The sequence below is a fragment of the Rhinichthys klamathensis genome, unplaced genomic scaffold (genome assembly GCF_029890125.1).
Source record: "Rhinichthys klamathensis goyatoka isolate OS25496 unplaced genomic scaffold, OSU_Roscu_1.1 h1tg000349l_1, whole genome shotgun sequence".
NCBI classification, from domain to species: Eukaryota; Metazoa; Chordata; class Actinopteri; order Cypriniformes; family Leuciscidae; genus Rhinichthys; species Rhinichthys klamathensis.
The window spans coordinates 170,192-192,029 of record NW_026606861.1 but is presented as its reverse complement, the minus strand read 5'-3'; the positions used below and the strand labels follow the sequence as shown (position 1 = coordinate 192,029).

General features: G+C 37.7%; 2 protein-coding genes across 3 annotated transcripts; both read left to right on the top strand.

Annotated features, from left to right (window-relative positions):
- The first annotated feature begins 1,115 nt into the window (after positions 1 to 1,115).
- cldc1 (C-type lectin domain containing 1) lies at positions 1,116 to 13,242 on the top strand. 2 transcript variants are annotated; one of them, XM_056232588.1, is made up of 6 exons: positions 1,117 to 1,451; positions 1,568 to 1,669; positions 3,018 to 3,173; positions 3,280 to 3,431; positions 3,579 to 3,700; positions 12,992 to 13,242. In XM_056232588.1, exons 1-6 carry the CDS (start codon positions 1,355 to 1,357, stop codon positions 13,155 to 13,157), a joined length of 795 nt encoding a protein of 264 aa, XP_056088563.1. In that variant the 5' UTR covers positions 1,117 to 1,354; the 3' UTR covers positions 13,158 to 13,242. The 2 variants fall into 2 exon arrangements, with proteins under 2 accessions (XP_056088564.1, XP_056088563.1); XM_056232589.1 differs by lacking the exon at positions 1,568 to 1,669 and having other exon boundaries at positions 1,116 to 1,451.
- A 705-nt stretch (positions 13,243 to 13,947) lies between these two features.
- cops7a (COP9 constitutive photomorphogenic homolog subunit 7A) lies at positions 13,948 to 20,556 on the top strand. The gene is made up of 8 exons (XM_056232587.1): positions 13,948 to 14,074; positions 14,911 to 15,033; positions 15,755 to 15,830; positions 16,090 to 16,178; positions 17,277 to 17,479; positions 17,592 to 17,697; positions 19,229 to 19,398; positions 20,235 to 20,556. The coding sequence occupies exons 2-8, from the start codon at positions 14,911 to 14,913 to the stop codon at positions 20,272 to 20,274; spliced, it is 807 nt and encodes a 268-aa protein (XP_056088562.1). The 5' UTR covers positions 13,948 to 14,074; the 3' UTR covers positions 20,275 to 20,556.
- Positions 20,557 to 21,838: the final 1,282 nt, after the last annotated feature.

Genomic DNA, 21,838 nt, shown 5'->3' with positions numbered 1-21,838 from the left:
TAGCAAAAAGAAATTTGTCTCCACAGGAAAAATAGTGTGATGTTGACGAAGATATACAGTACATACATTATGGACTAAAATGTCTATATTCTGATCCAGAGAAGAAAACATATCAGTACAGAGCTCTGTCAGTTAAATATTAAAACAGCAGTGTCATATTAAATCAGGCCAGAATAATTTGCATAAATTCCGAGTCATGGATTGACCAAAAGCTCGCGTCATGATTTTGTGACAGTGCTGAGTCATGCTTTTGGCTTGTTTTTTTCCTCACATCAGTTGTATGTCTCATCAGTCTCTGAAAGTAGCACAAGAGAGTTTGCCAAAACCTTTAGTGATATAGTGTTTAACCCTAGCCACAGAAACCCAAATGTAATGTGGTCTGGGTCAGATTTATTTTAGCTTACATATTTTTTCGGTTTTGGATTTCCACCAAAATACTGACCGATGGAATGACAACAAAAGATATAAGAAGCATTTTTAAAAGTTCATAAAACTATTTTGCTATATGAAAGGGTTAATTCACCCAAAAATGAAGTTGAAGTGAACATAAAGGATGATATTTTAAAGAATGTTGGTAACCAAACAGTTGCTGCTCCCTAATGACTTCCATAGTATTTTAAATTTTTTAGTCACCCACATTCGTCAAAATATCATCTTCAGGTTAAGCACTGCTTTGTGCGGACCAGTTAAAAAGTATGGCTGTACTAACTTCAATAATTAGATGTCAGATTAGCACAATTTCCCAGAAAAGGGAATTAATATTATATGTTTCACTTATAATTAAGTTGCTTTTAGCCTTAAGACTCCATTGTACACACAAAAGTAAATAATCTGAAATTAAATACAAACTTGGTTTTGATGTTTTGTGTACAGCTGGATTTCGCAACTTGTTCAGTATGAAACATTTTACAGGAATATATCTGGGGGAAAAAACTTATTACACTATTATGAACAAACTGTTCTTTTTGGCTAGAACAATCTACTACTGACTCATTGAAAACAATTCAGTATTGCATAACCATCTCTCTTCTAATTCTCAGTGTTCCAGCCCTGAAATGGGCACGTGACCACAGATATAAGGGGGCGGGGGAGAAAAGGGGAGAAAAGTTAGAGCCGAGAGAGCTGTAAAAAGGAGCAGTTCGTACAAGTCTGAGCAGAGAAAACTCAGGAAGAACTTTCTCTTCTTAATTCTTCCAGGGAAGCTCTCCTTTGATTGCTCTCCTCTTCATGGACTGTTAGTTCATTGTTGGTGATCTGGAGGACAGGACTACAAGATAAAGACATTAGTTAAAAAGCTCAGCTATTAAATAAAGAAGACGGTGGTCGACAGATTTACTGAACTTTATGTTTTAAGATGGAAGATATTGAAAATTACACCAGTTTACAAGAGTTCACAGAAGACATCTCTCATAGTGGGAACAGACCCATACTCACATCACAGGGCAAACAAGGTAATGTATGTGGGTTCATAATGTGAGAACTGTATGTGAACTTGAGGGGAGAGTGGAATACAAAGAGACATGTGGGACAAGTCAGAGTAATAACCAATGATTTTGTGCTTCAACAGGTGTTCAGAAAGGGACGAAGTGTTTGAGGGGACAGGCTTCTCTTGTCCTGCTCATTGCTCTATTGACCTCAGTTTGTGCAAACATAGTACTTGGCATTTTCTGTAAGTAAACACACTGCTACACGTACGTAAGCATGCCTCTATCTGCCTCTCTGGTGATGTCAAAGTGCATTTTGGGTTGCATAAAGAATAGAATAGAATAGAATAGAATAGAATAGAATAGAATAGAATTAGAGATGAACCAATATCAAAATGTTGGATGATACTGAAACGCTGGTATTAATATTCTTTACTAATTTGTCTAAATAATTACAAACAGTAAAAACTTAAATCAAACAAATGCGTGAATTTAGGCATCACATATTCATTTTGAGATTTGCTAAAGATTAGATTTAAATGTGTTATTAAATTAATAGAGTTTTTAAAGATTACCTTTAATGAGATAATGATGATTCTAAAGTATATATAAATGTAAAATTATGGGAAATCTATAAAATACAAATCTATAATATTGGCCAACAACCAATATTATACTGATATAGTGTGTGTTCCTAAATAGAATAGAATAGAATAGAGTAGAATTATGGATGAAATATTATTTGATAAACAAAATATTATCTGATTAATATTGTAGAATATTTTGTCTAAATAAATAAAAATTAATTAAAATAATAAAAACCCTCATTTTAAATGCTGTGAAACTGAATTTAGGCATAATCTTGAACATTATATATACAAGAAAATGGATGTTTATTTTGAGATTATCTGAAGATTACATTCAACAGTGTTATTAAATTAATAAAGTCTTAATAGTGTAACTTTAAGCGGCAAAACTATTTATAATGTTAAAAAATATAGAGAATGAGGATTTAAAAATACTGACCATTACTGATAATAAATATAATAGTGGCCAATAAGCGGATCATGTATCCATACATAATAGAATAGAATAGAATAGAATAGAATAGAATAGAATAGAATAGAATAGAATAGAATAGAATTTTTGTTGAATGTTTTGCATTCAGCTTTAGGACATATTCATAATATCAATTCCAAATATCCCTATCAGGTAATGATAATAAATGGCTGGTTTCAAATTAAATGTGGTTTATTTTAAGACAGGGAAACATTTTGGAATCTGATAAGCATTTGCACGACTACTGGTTAAAATACTGGGGCAGTTGTGCCCAAATGGTTAGAGAGTCAGACTGGTAAGCTGAAGGTTGCAGGTTTGATTCTCAATACCAGGAATGACTGAGGTGCCCCCAATCACTCCCAGGCGCCACAGCAAAAATGGCTGCCCACTGCTTCACTACTCACTACTCCTAATGTGTGTCCAGTAACTTGTAACTAATGAGTTAAACGCAGAGGAAAATTTCTGAGTATGGGTTGCCATACTTGGCCTTCACTTTTTTGATGGTATAAACTCTCTGTCTCTGTGTCCCTGCAGTGGTAAACAGTCGCAGATCATCAGTCACTGTAGAGCCAGTCAAGAGTGATGAGTCTGAGGCTGGGTCTCTGTCTCTGAAACTTACTACCATGCAGGAGCGTTTCTCCCGCCTCTGCTCAGAATACACAACTCTTGGACAGACTTGTTCAAAACCGGGTGAGGAAAAAATGATATAGGACTGAGACAAAAATAAGTGTATCCAGGAATGGTATTTGACGCCCAAGGGTTTTCATTCAGAATCATTAACATCTCTCTTCCGCAGTGATCAAATGTATGCCATGCCCAGAGGACTGGATGCATTTAGAAGGGAGGTGTTATTTCTTTAGTGAGGATAAACTTGACTGGCAGCACAGCAAAGAGAGCTGCGCGTCCATGGATGGCCATCTGACAATACTGCACAGCCACGAACAACATGTAAGTGTGGCAGTGTTTTTCAATGGATTATATGCTCTTCTAAAAACATTTATTTCAATAAATAATGTTTGCATCATGTTTATTCACTGTGATATATTTATTCATTATATGCTATATACTCTTGATGTATTTTTATTTTTAATACAGCACACCCTTGAGGGTGTCGCACGCAATCATGGTGGATTTGACTACCATTTCTGGATCGGCTTATCAGACGCTGAGACTGAGGGAGTGTGGAAATGGGTGGACAACACAGTGGTTAATAAGACGTACGCGCACACACACACACACACATCAACTGAACAAAATTTAGATTTATATCATTTCTAAAACTATTTATAACATTTTAGAACTCTTCCTTTACATCTCAGTAACAGTCAAGACATTGACGGTTATTTTAATGTGAACTGGTGGGATCACTGATGCCAAATAATTTTTAGAAGTTGCTAGAGGCAGGTCAGTTTGTTGCTAAAAATTGCTAATGATGTCATTGCGTGATGGCATCATTGCATAATGATGTAAAACAGTATGTGATGGCATGAAAACATGATTATCGCATACTTACTTACTAAATAGTGGGCGAAAAACAGTATGTGACAAATTAAGTATGTCCCATTTAACAGTACTCATAAAAGAGTAGGCAAAAAGTATCCGGATGCATACGATGGACACTTTACTATCCCATGAGGCCACGGAAGAGGATTTGTGAATGACAGTGAAGTGACACTACTGACGCTGGTAGGTCACATGATAATGACAACATGGCAAATGTAGTACGTCCAGATTACATTCATACTACACACATTCAAACTATATAGAGATCATACTTTTTATGTGAAGTCAAGTGAAGTATTTACTTATTCAAAATAACTAAGTACCTACTCACGAGAGTATGCGATTTCAGACGCAGCCGCTGTGTTGGAAATACTTCCCTAATCGAATACTTCCCTACTACAAAGTATGCGAAAAACAATGTGCCAAAAAAGTAGTAGCCTATGTCTGAATACATATTCGAAAAACAGTAGGAGAAAAGTACCAGGATGACCTACTATTTCCGGCGAGATTATGAAGACAGATTATTCCATAGACACTTCATATGACAATGACAACATGACATAGCCTATGTAGTACGTTCACACATTCATGGGTGGTTCTTCAACTACAGGCACTTTTGGCCTTGTGAACTTGAGGGGGAAAAAAGTGTTCAAATCAAAATTGTTACAGTCTAACAGTTAAATATAACTAGTCTAGTTTAATGATCCATAAGCGAACGCACTTACATTAAAAGACAAATTGGTGTTTTTTGACATATTTTCCGATCCGCACTGAACAAATGTCATTTCCATCACATGTAAATATTTGATTATTATTTTAAAATATTATGATATAGATCATTTCTTAACAGTGTAAGACCACTTTCACACATAGTATTACCAGTTTATACCTATATTGCAATTACCATAGATTTGTGGATTAAGTAAATTAATTGTCATGAAGCCTAAACACAAAGCTTACATCCACCACAACTTGAAATATAATATTGGATTGGTTAGATACATTTTAAAAAAATAACTACTAGTGTTATTACATTAAGTGGACCATTATCCCATAAACTATGCTGAAGTTTTTAATGAGTGATTAGAATTTTGTATATATTTTTTAAAAAGTTATGAGGGGGTGGAAATGACTGGTTGTTGTGGAAATGACAATGAATGGACGTCCATGTAGAAAAACAGAAGACTTTTATTTGAAACTTTCTGAAACAGACAATTCCATTTAACAAATCATTAATCTCATTAGTCATTAGTTTGTTTGGTTCTGTTTTGGTATAGGACTGAGACCTTTCTGCAGTTGACTTCTGCGGCATCTTAAAAATAGATGAAAAGGCATTTCAACAAATATATATTTGAATAAATACATTAGCATTGTACATTTCAATAAATAAAATATACATATGTAGCCCCACAATCTATGAATTGCACCTTGTAAGCATAAATGTCATTTCCACCTCACATTTGTCATTTCCACCCAAGAAGGTATGTGTTGGAAATGACGGTGGTGGAAATGACAATCCTGCAGTATTTTGGAAAAAAATCCAAGCTAGTATTACAGATTAGCTATGAATTGGTAGCTAACATTGCATGCACGCAAAATACATCTATTTATGTTAAAAAATCTATTTATTTACAAACTCAATTGATCTTACGCCATGTTTGGAAATGACATACAATAAAAATATTTTCATTTCAAGCAATATTTACCTTGAGTTTTCTTCTCCAAGTTGGTGAATAAATTAAAAGTCTCCTCCATGTCAGACATGTGCTGTGATGTCATTGTTCATCTCCATAGAAACTACCCAAACAATAGGCTTGTTTGAGATGCGCCTTGCCTCGCCTGAAATGTAGTCGAGAGTAGGCGGCTGCAGTGAGAGGAGGAGTGAAAAAAGCGCAGGCAAGCCGGACAGATCGCTCTTCTCGCAGTGGATCTGACACCTGTGAGATCAAAGGCGGATATCGCGGGATTCACGGGATTCACACTCGTGCACGGTGTTGCTAATAAATGGATGTATTTTAAGTTTTGTTGCTTGAATATGAAAATAAATATAATGAACAAGACACCCAAAGTACTTATTTAATTCCATTTTAAATAGGCCTATATGTTTATGAATCATTTTTTTCTTTAATACAGATAGGCCTATGTGTTTTTTGTGTGTGTTTTTTTTTGTGTGTTAAATTACATCACATAGATCGCACTGTCAGAGAGTTTGGGGATATCCACACATAATCTATACACATAAAACATGATATCAGAGTTTTAAAATCAAACATTTTAAAAGAGAACAATACATCACGGTTGTTTAAACCAATGAGCATTAAGCTGTGTCGTCAGCAAGTCGTTTCCCATCATGCTTTTGATCAGCGCAGTCGGTGGAGAGCAACTGCGCGCGACTGCAGAATCCGACACGTGCGCCTTGCGGTCGCGAGACTTTTTTGACTCACGTCAGCATGACATCAGAGCAAGGCGGACCGCACTCGGACACATTTCTAACCGGCATGCATCTCGCGCTGATCACCGGTGATCGGTTCTGCGCAGATTTTGCTCATCTCAAACAAGCCTATAGACATAATAAATACATAGACGCCCTATTGGCCGCTTTGGAACGTTGCTGCGATACGTCAACGGGTCCGCCATTTTGCGGAGGGCAAGACTGCGCTGTGAACAAATGTAAGTAAACGGGGGAGCTGCGTTTTTTCTGGATAAAAACAAACTGTTTTTACATTTATCAACCGATTTCACTGGTTTGTATGTGGTGCACAAAAAGTTCCATCTCCAGTTATTTAAAATCTCGATAGTTAGACTTGTAAAATATTTTTTTTTTAATAAAGAATGGTCAAAGCTCAGGCTTGTCATGTATCTGGCTTTTTATTCTTGGATAAGAATGGTGAAGACCCCCATACTGAGATATAATTTAAGTTTTCTTATTGTGGAAAAAGCATTTTCTGTGATTGACCAGATTTTAGCAATAACAAAGATAACTGATGGATCCTTTATAATAATACGTTATGGTACAACTACAGTGCAATGCAAATAGTAAATATAACATAAAGTGAGAAGTAATAGTAAATAGTTTAGTCAATAAAATAAAATAAACAAATAGTATACAGCAAATAAAATAGTAATGATTAGTATAATTATATAATATCATAAGTGCAATAATACAATCATAAAAATATTGATAATAGCATAGTTTATTAATAATACTATAATAATAGCAATAGAATAAGAAATATCAATTACAGAATATACACAATAAAAAATAAGTTAAATAGTGACTTTAATATTTAACTCTTTTTGTTAAATTTCAGTTTTATTGATCAGTATAACAGAAGTAGCTTCAGTCAAACATACAGCAGGATACAACGTTAAAATAGCCTAAATAGTTATGAAACTTCACTTTGCCCTCAGCCAAAACGATTTACCAGGGAACCATTTATAGATTAATGAGACCAAAGATCGCCCGTTAGATATACACAAGACGAATTGTTTAACCACTAGACTACAGACATCCGAGTCAGCGGCAAAACTTCAAAAGCACTGGCCGAGGGACGGCTGTTCCAGGCGGGGTAGACGAGCGCTGAGCGCATCTTACAACTCCGAAAACGTCAGATCAAATTTTTAAATAGGCGCTATCTTTATAAACAAACCACATATTTGAGCTTTAAACAACTACATTGTCGACTGAAAAACTATTTAAACTACATTTCGTGACACAATAACAGTAGTATTTTTAAATGTATCCTCTGAACGTTACTATTACTAATTAAATCATGACCAAATACAACCAAAAACAAACGTTCAGTCTTGCTTGTGAAAGGTAATTCCTCGAAAGCTGTTTTCAATTGTGTGGCGATGTGTACAGCCCCAAACAGCGCACAAAACAGGGATTTTTCTCAATTCCCTGTATGAGAGGTATCGGAAAGTTGCCATCCCCAACATGGCGGCGCCGTTGACGTACGCTCCAGCGGCCAATAGCTGGGTTTCAGTCACGTGATTATGATGACGCGCGAAATTCAGATGGAGGGCAGGGAGTGAAGAAAGAGCGCAATGGACGAGATGGAGGAAAGTCCGTACTGTACTACTTTACACGCTATTACAAGAGAAATATATAAACAAAAAATCAAACATATGTTGGACGTGATCCTTACGTTATGAAGAGGAGCGATTTTCAACTGAATTGAAAGAGTTTCCTGCCATCGAGGCGGTAGATATCAGCAACTACCTCGTCTTACAGACATACTTTGACTTTACAAAGTTCGGAAACGTTACACGTTAACTTACACGTTACACAAACATAGCCACTTAAGTTGTATTAACTCACCTTTGACGAAGTGATCACTGCACGGGCATTTTCCCATTCGGCTCCTCCCGACCGCAGACGTAGGTAAGTTACAGTTTGCAAGCCGTTTTTCCGGAGGTTTTCTTGCATTTCCCCCCTTATGAACAACAACTTTTGGTACACGATAAAAACTCCTCGTGGTTTGATCGATTTAAGTAACCATAAACGACGCAAAACATAGGCATTTTGAGTTTGTTATAGTGCTTTCTAAATACAGCAAATCACTTCCTGCCCTCCATTTGCATTTCGCGCCATGGCAACGCAGTGGCGTGACGTCATATGAAAACAAGCTATAGGGCGTCTATAGGCTTGTTCGACTTCATGCAGCTCTGCGCAGACCGATCGGCGGCAGACTTGAAGCAGTGCATGCCGGTTAGAAATGTTGTCCGACTTGATACAGCGCCGACGCCACGTGACTGTGACGTATGCCATCAAAGTACCGCGAGAGCGATTCGAGAGTAGCCGGAGAACTCAGCCAGCGCAGCTTCTGAAGAGCGGCTGCTCTGGGCTGCACGAGCTGTGATGACGACACAGCTGTTCCACGATTGGCCGGATTCACCGCATGACAACGATGACGTGCGTTTCGTGTTTATTCTCACACCTTTAGTTCCACTAAAGCTCACAAATCAGTTTTTTAATAACAGTAAACACTCTTTTCATGTAGTCGCGATTTATTGTGTTATGTTTATCAAAATAAAACTGATTAAAAAACGTTGATTCCACTTCATTGATAGTAGGCCTAGCTGTAGGCTTATGTTGAACTTTATTCTTGTTCAAACAAACGCTGTATGAAGCAGTAGGCTACATAAAGTATTGAATGAAAATGTCTCTGAAACATCTGTGTATTTGGCAAATATTGCATTTATTTCACTTCAGCTGTGCTAAAGTAGGCTATACAAACACCACGTGAGCGGTCACTACGGGAACCAGAAAGTGTCCGACTTCACGTCTCCGTTTGCAGCTCCTCCCCGCCTGCACACGGCTACTCTCGCCGATCGCTTACATCCAGCCGCAGCCGATGTCGAACACACCTAATGTATATATTAGGCTTGTTCGACTTCATGCAGCTCTGCGCAGACCGATCGGCGGCAGACTTGAAGCTGTGCATGCCGGTTAGAAATGTTGTCCGACTTGATACAGCGCCGACGCCACGTGACTGTGACGTATGCCATCAAAGTACCGCGAGAGCGATTCGAGAGTAGCCGGAGAACTCAGCCAGCGCAGCTTCTGAAGAGCAGCTGCTCTGGGCTGCACGAGCTGTGATGACGACACAGCTGTTCCACGATTGGCCGGATTCACCGCATGACAACGATCACGTGCGTTTCGTGTTTATTCTCACACCTTTAGTTCCACTAAAGCTCACAAATCAGTTTTTTTAATTACAGTAAACACTCTTTTCATGTAGTCGCGATTTATTGTGTTATGTTTATCAAAATAAAACTGATTAAAAAACGTTGATTCCACTTCATTGATAGTAGGCCTAGCTGTAGGCTTATGTTGAACTTTATTCTTGTTCAAACCAACGCTGTATGAAGCAGTACATAAAGTATTGAATGAAAATGTCTCTGAAACATCTGTGTATTTGGCAAATATTGCATTTATTTCACTTCAGCTGTGGTAAAGTATACAAACACCACGTGAGCGGTCACTACGGGAACCAGAAAGTGTCCAGGCTTGTTCGACTTCATGCAGCTCTGCGCAGACCGATCGGCGGCTGACTTGAAGCAGTGCATGCCGGTTAGAAATGTTGTCCGACTTGATACAGCGCCGACGCCACGTGACTGTGACGTATGCCATCAAAATACCGCGAGAGCGATTCGAGAGCAGCCGGAGAACTCAGCCAGCGCAGCTTCTGAAGAGCGGCTGCTCGGGGCTGCACGAGCTCTGATGACGACACAGCTGTTCCACGATTGGCCGGATTCACCGCATGACAACGATCACGTGCGTTTCGTGTTTATTCTCACACCTTTAGTTCCACTAAAGCTCACAAATCAGTTTTTTATAACAGTAAACACTCTTTTCATGTCGTGATGTTAGGCTATATTGTGTTATGTTTATCAAAATAAAAGTGATTAAAAAACGTCGACTGCACTTCATTGATAGTGGCTATTTTGAACTTTATTCTTGTTCAAACAGATGCAGTATGAAGCAGTACATAAAGTATTGAATGAAAATGTGTCTGAAATATCTGTGTATTTGGCAAATATTGCATTTATTTCACTTCAGCTGTGGTAAAGTATGCAAACACCATAGGTGTGTTCGACATCGGCTGCGGCTGGATGTAACTGATCGGCGAGAGTAGCCGCGTGCAGGCGGGGAGGAGCTGCAAACGGAGACGTGAAGTCGGACACTTTCTGGTTCCCGTAGTGACCGCTCGTGGTGTTTGTATACTTTACCACAGCTGAAGTGAAATAAATTCAATATTTGCCAAATGCACAGATGTTTCAGACACATTTTCATTCAATACTTTATGTACTGCTTCATACTGCATCTGTTTGAACAAGAATAAAGTTCAAAATAGCCACTATCAATGAAGTGCAGTCGACGTTTTTTAATCACTTTTATTTTGATAAACATAACACAATATAGCCTAACATCACGACTACATGAAAAGAGTGTTTACTGTTATAAAAAACTGATTTGTGTGAACTAAAGGTGTGAGAATAAACACGAAACGCAAGTGATCGTTGTCATGCGGTGAATCCGGCCAATCGTGGAACAGCTGTGTCGTCATCAGAGCTCGTGCAGCCCAGAGCAGCCGCTCTTCAGAAGCTGCGCTGGCTGAGTTCTCCGGCTACTCTCGAATCGCTCTCGCGGTACTTTGATGGCATACGTCACAGTCACGTGGCGTCGGCGCTGTATCAAGTCGGACAAAATTTCTAACCGGCATGCACTGCTTCAAGTCTGCCGCCGATCGGTCTGCGCAGAGCTGCATGAAGTCGAACAAGCCTCATGTGAGCGGTCACTACGGGAACCAGAAAGTGTCCGACTTCACGTCTCCATTTGCAGCTCCTCCCCGCCTGCACGCGGCAACTCTCGCCGATCGCTTACATCCAGCCGCAGCCGATGTCGAACACACCTTCCGACTTCACGTCTCCGTTTGCAGCTCCTCCCCGCCTGCACGCGGCTACTCTCGCCGATCGCTTACATCCAGCCGCAGCCGATGTCGAACACACCTATCATGTCTATGGTTTGAGATGAGCAAAATCTGCGCAGAACCGATCACCGGTGATCAGCGCGAGATGCATGCTGGTTAGAAATGTGTCCGAGTGCGGTCCGCCTTGCTCTGATGTCATGCTGACGTGTGTCAAAAAACTCTCGCGACCGCAAGGCGCACGTGTCGGATTCTGCAGTCGCGCGCAGTTGCTCTCCACCGACTGCGCTGATCAAAAGCATGATGGGAAACGACTTGCTGACGGCACAGCTTAATGCTCATTGGTTTAAACAACCGTGATGTATTGTTCTCTTTTAAAATGTTTGATTTTAAATCTCTGATATCATGTTTTATGTGTATAGATAAATTGTGGATATCCCCAAACTCTCTGACAGTGCGATCTATGTGATGTAATTTAAAAAAAAAAAAAAAAAAAAAACACATAGGCCTATCTGTATTAAAGAAAAAATTATTCATAAACATATAGGCCTATTTAAAATGGAATTAAATAAGTACTTTGGGTGTTTTGTTCATTATATTTATTTTCATATTCAAGCAACAAAACTTAAAATACATCCATTTATTAGCAACACCGTGCACGAGTGTGAATCCCGTGAATCCCGCGATATCCGCCTTTGATCTCACAGGTGTCAGATCCACTGCGAGAAGAGCGATCTGTCCGGCTTGCCTGCGCTTTTTTCACTCCTCCTCTCACTGCAGCCGCCTACTCTCGACTACATTTCAGGCGAGGCAAGGCGCATCTCAAACAAGCCTAATCTTTCAAAAAAGCCTTTTAAAAGGGACATTACATCGTTGTGGTGGAAATGACGGCAATACTGTGGGACAACTACATTTTGTATATAAAATCACATTAATAGTTGTCTGACCTTAAATACCACAATTATGTTTTGATTATTTTACTGATACTTTATACAGTCATATAAAAAAAAAATAGATAAATCATTTTTTTACACTTCTTTTTCATTATTGAAGATCAGAAGTCTGGGTGTGGGACAAGCACAAAACAGCAATATTTGCATCTATAATGATATTTAAAAAGGTGAAAAAATCATCGTAGACTACCGGTAAAAAGTTTCTAAAGTACTTTCATTGTAAAGTTAACAATGAAAGTGTGAATTTTTCAAAATTAAATGTTTTTTTATAAAATATGATCAAAGGACATGAAAGTGCCCATAGTCTAAGAATTGCCCTCTAAGAACATGCTTTTTTAACGGTCACAAAATAAGTTTCAAACCAAATGCAGTAGCCTACCTGCTATACAGTATGCAATTGTTATAGAGGGTAAAATTGTACACTTGTTTCAGTTAGCAATTTTTGATAAATAAATTTTAAAAATAGCTCAATTTGTTACTAGGTGCTTTTTTGGGGGGAAACGAAGAAGCTGCTGGGGTAGTCTGAAAAGTTGCTAAATCTAACAACAAAATTGCTAAATTGACATCACTGTATGGGATAATGATGTTTTCCTGGTTGTTCCGCTGCTCTCTGTAGGTACTGGAATGAATGGCATAAAGAGCCCAATAATCACCAGTCAGGAGGGGTTCATGGAGAAGACTGCGCAGTGCTGGACTCGCATTCGAAAACCTGGTTTGACGTGCCCTGTGATTTCAGTTATAAACGTATCTGTGAGATGGATCCTATCACCTTTAACATTTGAATTGAAATTGAAATGTGTAAAAATGTAGCCTATATCTATTTTTCTATTGCCCTCCTTCTTTTAAATAAACAGTGACATTCTCAGAGGTTAAGGTTCAGTGTAGTTTGTGTGTCTTTAATTTGACTAGACATTTGGAAAAAGCTGAAAACATTGCACAATAATGTTTTTTCCACTCATCACCACCCACTTTCCCAAGGCACCAAAGATTTTTAAAAAAAAGTATTATATGCAATCAAACACAATACAATTGAGTCTACAGACAAGCTGGTCGGGCTGGGAATAAACAAACTAAGAATGATAAACCATCTAAGGGTGGTTTAAGCTGGTTTTGTCAGCAGGGAAAACCAAAGGTTGTTTGATTGTTTGAGCACCCTGTTGAACTACAAGCAGAATTCAATACAAGACAGTTCAACACAAGATCATGTTATGACAGTACACGACAGTTAGGCTATTTTTTAAGCTACTCTGTGTTTTCACAAAGCTTCTCTACCAGTCAAACATTTGGACGCAGCTAATGTCATATATGTGATAATGTGAAGATGGATGTAGATTAATTATATAAATGTTTTAATCTAAATGCTCATGCTTCATTTTGTATTAGTAAACAAATGGAATATGTATTTTATTATATATATATATATATATATATATATTATTTTTAGTTAAAATATTATTAGTATTATTAGTATTAATATTAACATTTTTAGTAGTAGATTAACACATCCCAAGAATCTATAATTCTCGTGACCACACGGTGGCGATGTGTGTCCGCTCACCTCGTAATCGCTCTGTGGTCACACCCTCCCTTCTACCACTCCGCCAATCAGAGGGCACGTTTTTATGTCGTAGCACGCTTGCTAACGGAAATAGCAGTGGCACCACAGTTGACACAAACAACCTCAGTCTTTATAAATAAGGTAACTATATCGCTTTGGCGGCACATTTCAGCACGCGAAATGTGGTCGCACATTAATATTATACATTTGAGCATGCTTGGTAAAGTTTTCAACGCTGTGTGCTTATGTACGACATTAGTTTAACAACGGCAAGGCCTAGCTGGTGCTGTGTTGATGAATTTCATACCGGGTGCTCAACATTGAGCACGAGCTGACTGGTTTATTCTGTTTATGAGTATTAAACAACACAGAATGCGTTTAGACCCCATTTAACAAAGTATATCTACGGTTAGATCATGTTTTTATTTGCTGAAACCTATTGACTTTGTGGATGAACACCAGTCACACTTTTGTTCACTATTATGCTTGTTTTCAAAAGTGTTGCAATGGCACATGCATTGTTTTCATTATCATTTTTGATCTCCCAAATAAGCGTATTGTGTCAAGTGCATTTAAACGCATCGTTTTTTTTTTGGCTGTCTCAGAGCTGTAATCTCCTAGTGCACTTGGCAGCCTTGTTTTAATCATCATGAAAGTGCATCATGCATAACTTCACTCTGATAATGTAGTTAATTTAACCGTGAGCCACCTGTCTTATTAAATCCCTGCATCAAAGTGTCATCGAAAGCATATTGCTGTGGATCAACAGCCATTTAACAAGCCCAATGAAACAGGTTTATTGTACATGAGTTATTGAGGCTTGCTGGTACAGATTTAATTAGAACAACTATTGCAGTTAAGAAGTCGGAACACATTTCTCTTTATTTATGAAATGCAAACTTTCTTTAGCTTTTAATACTACCTAATTCTTTGAGATGCTGGGCTCTGGGTTGTTTAAACGCTTTCTGTCCCGTCAGATGGAGGTGGATCAGCTGCTGTCTCTCTCAGGTCCAGCTCTGGCTCAGGCCATCAGCTCTCTACTGGAAACCCCAGGCCTCTATGTTTTCTCAGACATACTAGAACTGCCCAACGTCCGTGAGGTGAGGAATATGTGCTGGAAAATCTATTTCAGTCAGACTTGATGACTTTATATGAATTCTGTGTCTAGCCTAATTATTTGAAATGGCAGTGCTTGTGTGTCATCTTTAATGTCATGGTGATTAATCTTCTGCTCAAGTGTTTTCTTTCTTGATGTGTTTTTCCATGCTGTCTAAAACCAAACCTTCAGAAATCTTCTAATTTGCTGCTCAAGAAACATTTATTATTATCATCACTGTTGAAATCTGTTGTGCTGCTTAATATTTTTGTGGAAACTATGATACCTTTTTTTCAGGATTCTTTGACGAATAGAAAAAAACAGCATTTATTTGAAATATTAATCTTTAATATATTCATATTTACTGTCACTTATCAATTTAATTCTGAATAATTTTGTTCAAATTTTTGAAACGTTAAGACCCCAAATATTTGAATGGTAATGTATATATTTATTATAATATATATATTATTATATTGATGTTTGCTAAGAGTGCTGTAATAAAACAAACTGGCAAGTCAACAGATGTCATCATTATTGCATTACAGGTCATGCAAGAATCTCTGCCACATATTGCTCAGAGATCCCAGAATATCCATGTACTGCACTGCCATTTATTTTCTACCGAGCTGAACTAAAGTGCTTATCTGCTAGTGCTAAACACAAAATACTTCAACACTTTGTCATATCAATCTTTGTCTGTACTTCGCTTTCCCTCTCTCTAGCTGGAGACGGGTCCCCATGCTCCAGTGTACCAGCTTCTCAATCTTTTTGCGTATGGAACCTACTGCGACTATAAAGGTAACCATGACAACAAATGATCTGACCAGATATTGGCCCCCTGAGGCAGTGGGTTTATTCCCTGCTCTGACTCAGAATGAGACTGTATATGCTGCCCTTTGCCTTGCTAAATAAGTTAACTCCTGTGAGAGGGAAGCGGGAGTCTCTGGCCCATGTTCTGTTGCAGATTTTACCAGGGCTTTAATGTAATCAGTTATTTCCCTCCTGGCTGTACGCTTGGTTATAATGTATGTTAATTTAATGTATGTCTGCCATTTAGAGAGGGCAGCCTCACTTCCTGAACTCACACCCGCCCAGAAGAACAAACTCCGTCACCTGTCAATCATCAGCCTGGCCTCCAATCTAAAGGTAGTGATACATTTATTAAACAAACCATGAAATCAGTATTGACAATTTATGCAGTATTAATTATAAATGATTTATCTGTGTAGATCATTATTTTTATAAACATTAATGTGCCTTTGTAATCTTCAAAATAACTTCCCTCCCTCTTTCAACGGCATCTTTTCTCTGATGATGTGTTTAGTGATGTGAGGTTGGGACAACCTGTCACTCACATGAGATCACAGCAATAGAAAACCACAACCTTCCAACTGTCCACTCAATTCCTGATAGACAAAATCAAGTGCCGCCCTACATTTTTTGTAGTCTGAAAGGCATTTCACTTAGTCTGCATTCACACTGTGAGCTTTAGATATGTTTTGTTTTTTTGTATAGCTGTTCACGTTGTTTTAAATGTGGCCAATATCAGATTCAAGTGTGAACAGATCATGGTCCTGGACTGACCCGCATGTGCAAAAGTCAAGACGAGAAAGACGTCACGCAGCACGCTGTCATGCGGAAGGAGGACATTAAAGTGAGCAATTGCGCTTTTATTTATAGTGTGATCTGCTGCAGAAGCCAGCGAATTTATGCGCAGGCAATATAAAAAAACAAAGACGAGGATGTGAAAAAAGACCAGAGTTTTAAACATTTATGAAACAAGCCCTAATGTTTTGCTTGTATATAGAGCTGTCATTGTAATACTTACGAGTTCTGACTTCTGACACATCACTGTCCTTCCACAGATCAGATGTGGTTTGTGCTGTTCAAACTCATGATAGAAACAGATCTGAGTCGCATATGAGAAAAAAAATCGGATTTGGGCCACACAGTCTGAATGTGGCCTTAGATACGTCACAGTAGGAAAGAAAGGGCTGTCGCACCATCTGTTTTATGCCGACTTTAACGCTGTTTTAATGAGCTCTGTTATGAACGGCACACAGATGTTAACTGTATGTGCTATTAGTGTTGTTATTGACTTGCATGATTGACAAAACCAGTGTTTTCTTATCAAGCCTCTATAATAATACCAAGGCAAAAATGAAAAGTTTTAACTAACCCCAGAGCACACTAATCATAAGAAACAAAGCAAACAAACCTCTTTGTGCTTTTGTCTCTCGATAGTGTCTGCCGTATTCACTACTGCTCCAGCAGTTAGAGCTGAAGAATGTGCGTGAGCTGGAAGACCTGCTGATCGAGGCTGTTTACAGTGACATTATCCACGGGAAACTGGACCAGAGGAACCAGCAGGTCGAGGTAGATTGCAGCATAGGTCGAGACCTGGGCCCCAACGAATTACCCAACATTGCCAACACACTGCAGGAGTGGTAAGTGTTCATTTGTGTTTGTGTCAGTATGGAGCGCGATGGATGCTGTCGCTGATGTAAAAAAGGAAATGCCTTGTGTGTTGGTGTTAAATATTCTGTCTGTCTCGCTCAGGTGTGCAGGCTGTGAAGCAGTTCTGTGTGGCATTGAGGAGCAGGTGTCAAGAGCCAATCAGTACAGAGAAAGCCAGCTCAAGGTCAAAGTTCAAGTGGAAACAGAGGTTTGTGTGTGAATCTTCACCCACCCTTAGTGACATATACAGTAGTGACCAAAAGTTATGTCTGGCTTAGGAAAATTCACATACTCAAATAGTATTCAAATTTGTTAAATATTTTGTAATCGTATTACGTAGTTGTTCTTGGAGTCAGTTTTATTTGTGATAAAGCAATGGAAGATGTCAAATTGTGTGGACATATTACATTTTTGGCCAGGTTGTCTAACAAAGAAATAATGCACACATGCAAAAACAAGAGAAAATCAACAAAATATTAATAACTGATTATGTTGTAGTCATGTATGCTTTTTTCTGTGAACTTATTGTTTTTATGCATTTTTTTTGGCATAGTAGAATAAAACATGTAGCTGTAGTTTGCCTTTATTGCCATATAATTTTGTCTGATAAATACCTTAACCAAGTTTAGTGTTTTAAGTATTTTTTTTTTAAAAGACAATATAGTCATTAAAAACAAATATCCCCTCCAGACATCATTTTTGGACACAACTGTAAGAGAGTTTTTTTTAAGAATCTAGTTTAAAACACATTTGCCAAGATCTTAGAATTTTGTTTTAATATCATCTCAAGTTTCAATTGACCCTAAAATTCCATGTGTTTGGTAAAAAGTAAACATATTTTCGTTATACTTTGGATACATGTAAGTGTACAAATTTAATCATTGTTTTCATAAAGGTTTTAAAATATATTTTTCGAGTTTTTTTTTTTTTTTTTACTTTGACTTAGCAGACTATAGTTAATAATTATATAGTTAATTAATTATAATTTATAATTACAATTTTAAATATATATAAATTATAACAATGTAAATATATAAACTTTATATAAATAATAAAACATAATGCCAAACTACTAGTACTAACTATGAAATTCATTCTTTTGAGGCTTTTTTCTTCATTATGATTTCAGGACAGTTGCATCACCCTGACATTTCTTACTTTAAGCTTCCCCAAAAATATCAAAATGAATGTCATATCAGGAATCAAAAACATGTTCATCATAGAAGAGGTGTATTCAAGTTATTGTGTGTATGATGTCCATTTTGAATGTATTTTGAACAAATTCATATTTATTAATGATAAAAAAGCATGACTTCACCGACTCATATACGAAGGCTGTTTTATGTGCTTACCTGTTTGAGAGGTAAAATTAAACAGTTTATTAAGTCTAAATTCAGAATACTAAAAAACTCTTACTGTCGCTGAAGTATATAGTGTGCGATCAGTTTATGCATTTTTACACAGCATTGGATAAATATGCAAAATAACCATATTTATTGGTTACAGTAGTAATAATGTAGCATAATATAGTTTGAAGTGTTTATTGTGGCATAATGCTTATATATTAGGCAGTATAGGATATATGCAGTGCACTTTGCAGTAGTAAGCTGATATACCATGTATATCTGCATATGATATAACAGCCTCTTTTTCTTGTATGTTAAAAGAGTTCATTTTTATTTTACTTATTTGACAACTCCAGGATTCAGTGACAATTTTCTTCTCGCCTCTTTAATTAGGTATCAAACCTACAGAAAACCCTCAAGGCAAGTTCTGCTTCCCCATCATCTGGCCCCGCCCCTGCTGGAGCAGCATCCAATCAGGATGCAGACCAGCCGGCCGAGCCAAGAGACCCTGCCTCCTCTCAGGAACCACGGCAACCAGGAAAAAAGAGTTCAAAGGTCAAAGGGTAAGTTAATTGTATTTTAGGGTTTAGTGCTTCAGAATTCCCTTCAATTGATCTTAGTCTATAAATAACTTTATAATGTACCATAACTCTATAAAACATCACAGTGATTTATATTAAAGAACCCCTGTGTAGTTTTTTTGCTATTAAAACTACTGACCTCACATAAATCAACACTCAGGAAGTTTATATTTACTAATGGCATTTTTAAGCACACAGAATATGATTTATGAATGTTTTTGCGCGCTGTTTCAGTGAGCTTATGTACTGCTTCCTGCCTTTACATAAGTGTGATGTATAAGAAATCACCCACAGGCTTATAGTCCTAATTAAGCCCCGGTGAGTTTAAAATTGTCTCTGTCCTGGTTTAGAAATCTCATGTCAGGATGTGCTCTGGAAAGAGAGGGGGGCTTTTGATCACCACTGCTTTTTCTTTGTCACTAAAGAATTTCACTTAAGAAGAGGTATAATTTATTCAGGGCCGGTCTGACAGAGATTAATCTGAGTCCAAGGTTTTAAAGGCGTCTCAGTGGAGACTCGTCATTAACATTTCAGGACTATTCCTTGTCCGTGTGCTGCTGCTAACTTTCAAATAATAATTATGTGATTATTAAAATATGAGGTAAATAGAGTAAAGGAATGTCTTGGGTTCTATGTAAGTTAAGATCAATTGTGGCATAATGTTGATTGGCGATTTTTTTCAAGCATTCAGAATGGATGTAAATTGGGCCAGATAATTATTAATATTCACCACTATTTATAGCCACAAGGAAAATCATAAAGTATCATTATAATGGCAAATCCCCACTTGAGCAATTCTTTCTTTTTGTATGTTTCAGGCTTCGTGGGAGCGGAAAGATTTGGTCAAAGTCTAATTGATCTCAATCTTCAGTAACCCGCTCACAGACACACATATTGTTGACTGCTTGCTTGTATAGACAGATAAACCAACCGATGGCCACTTCTCAGTCATAGACCATCATCATAGTCTAACACAGATACAACTTTTACATAACGCTGGGTGCGTGTTCATATGCGTGCGTGCTGTAAATGTAATTTCATTTGACTCATACTCCTTTTCCTTTGCGTGTTTGTTTTTGTTCGTTATTAAATCTGGATGTAAATTGATGAAGCAAATGAATAAATTATATCCATCTGTCACCCTGTGTAGTCTCTGGCTTTCATGTTTCCTTTTCTCTAATGTTAAGTGCAGCTAAATGTTTCGTCTCAATGGGGGCATGTCTGTTAAGAGGTCATGACATTAATTAGCCACACTTTAATGTCGGAGCCCTGAAATAACATCCTGGTTTCCTCTCTCTCTCTCTCTCTCTCAGCACATACACTCTTCCCACTAGTGTGTTATGTGAGCCATTTATCCAGCCATAAAGGCTGACTAAAGCAATGTTTCTTTCTCTGTCCTGCATAATGGTCTGTAATGGTAGCGATTAACTTGTGGTAGCCACTTAGAAATGAGGCGAACAATAAAAAGCGGAGAGTGATGATCTACTTTTACATTAACCCCTGCCTCCTCTCTCTTTTGTGTCTGTAAAAATCCATCCACCTCAAAATCTATGATCCTTTTTTAAGCACACATCTTCTCTTTTTCTCTCTCTATAAATAGTGGTGTTAATTTCAGTCAGCGTGACTGAGGTTCAGTGTTTCTCAGTCTCTCATCTCTTAGCAGATGGGAGCTGTGAACTCTTGCAGCTTACATACAGTGTGTGTGTCTGAAGTGAACGTGTGAAGTGTGTTTGTGTCCTGGTGTTTTGTTGCTGTGCAATGGCTAATGAATCCTCCCGGTGTCCCTTTGGCCTGACTCTGCTGTGCGTGATTGTATGAGTCACTGTCATAGAGGCAGTCCTTTCAAAAACCATGCCACAGAAACACATTTTAAAACACCAGAGATGGCTTTTTATTGACTTCACAGTACAATGAACCACATATTTAAGGCAGTGCTACATAAATGATGTGAAACCTCTAAACATATCTCACATAGTGTAGCTTCTTGTGCATGATGTGAAAAATTGAGAATTCAATTTAGTGTTTTTCATGAGTTATGGCTATTTGAGAGGGGGTGATTATGATTTTCTTGAAAAATACAGCTTAAAGAAGGATTTTTTTTTCTTTCTGGTTTAAAGTCAATATGTATCAATATAAATCAAAACTGATCATGTTTTGTTCTTCATCATATTGTGAACAATTCATCAGTGCATATTCTAAAGAAAAAAACAGTTTGTCTTTGAATCTTGAATAAAAAGTAAAAACTTGCTCCTCCTCTGAAACGACTTTCCTTGTGCGATGACATCACTTAGACCGCACAGGCTATAGAGAGCTACAGTAGTCTGGTTCCGGAAGTAAAAATACCATTCAGTTTCTCCATAGGGGAACTGATTATTAACGATAACTTATAAACCATTAGAAAGACCTAATTAAGCTATGAGGT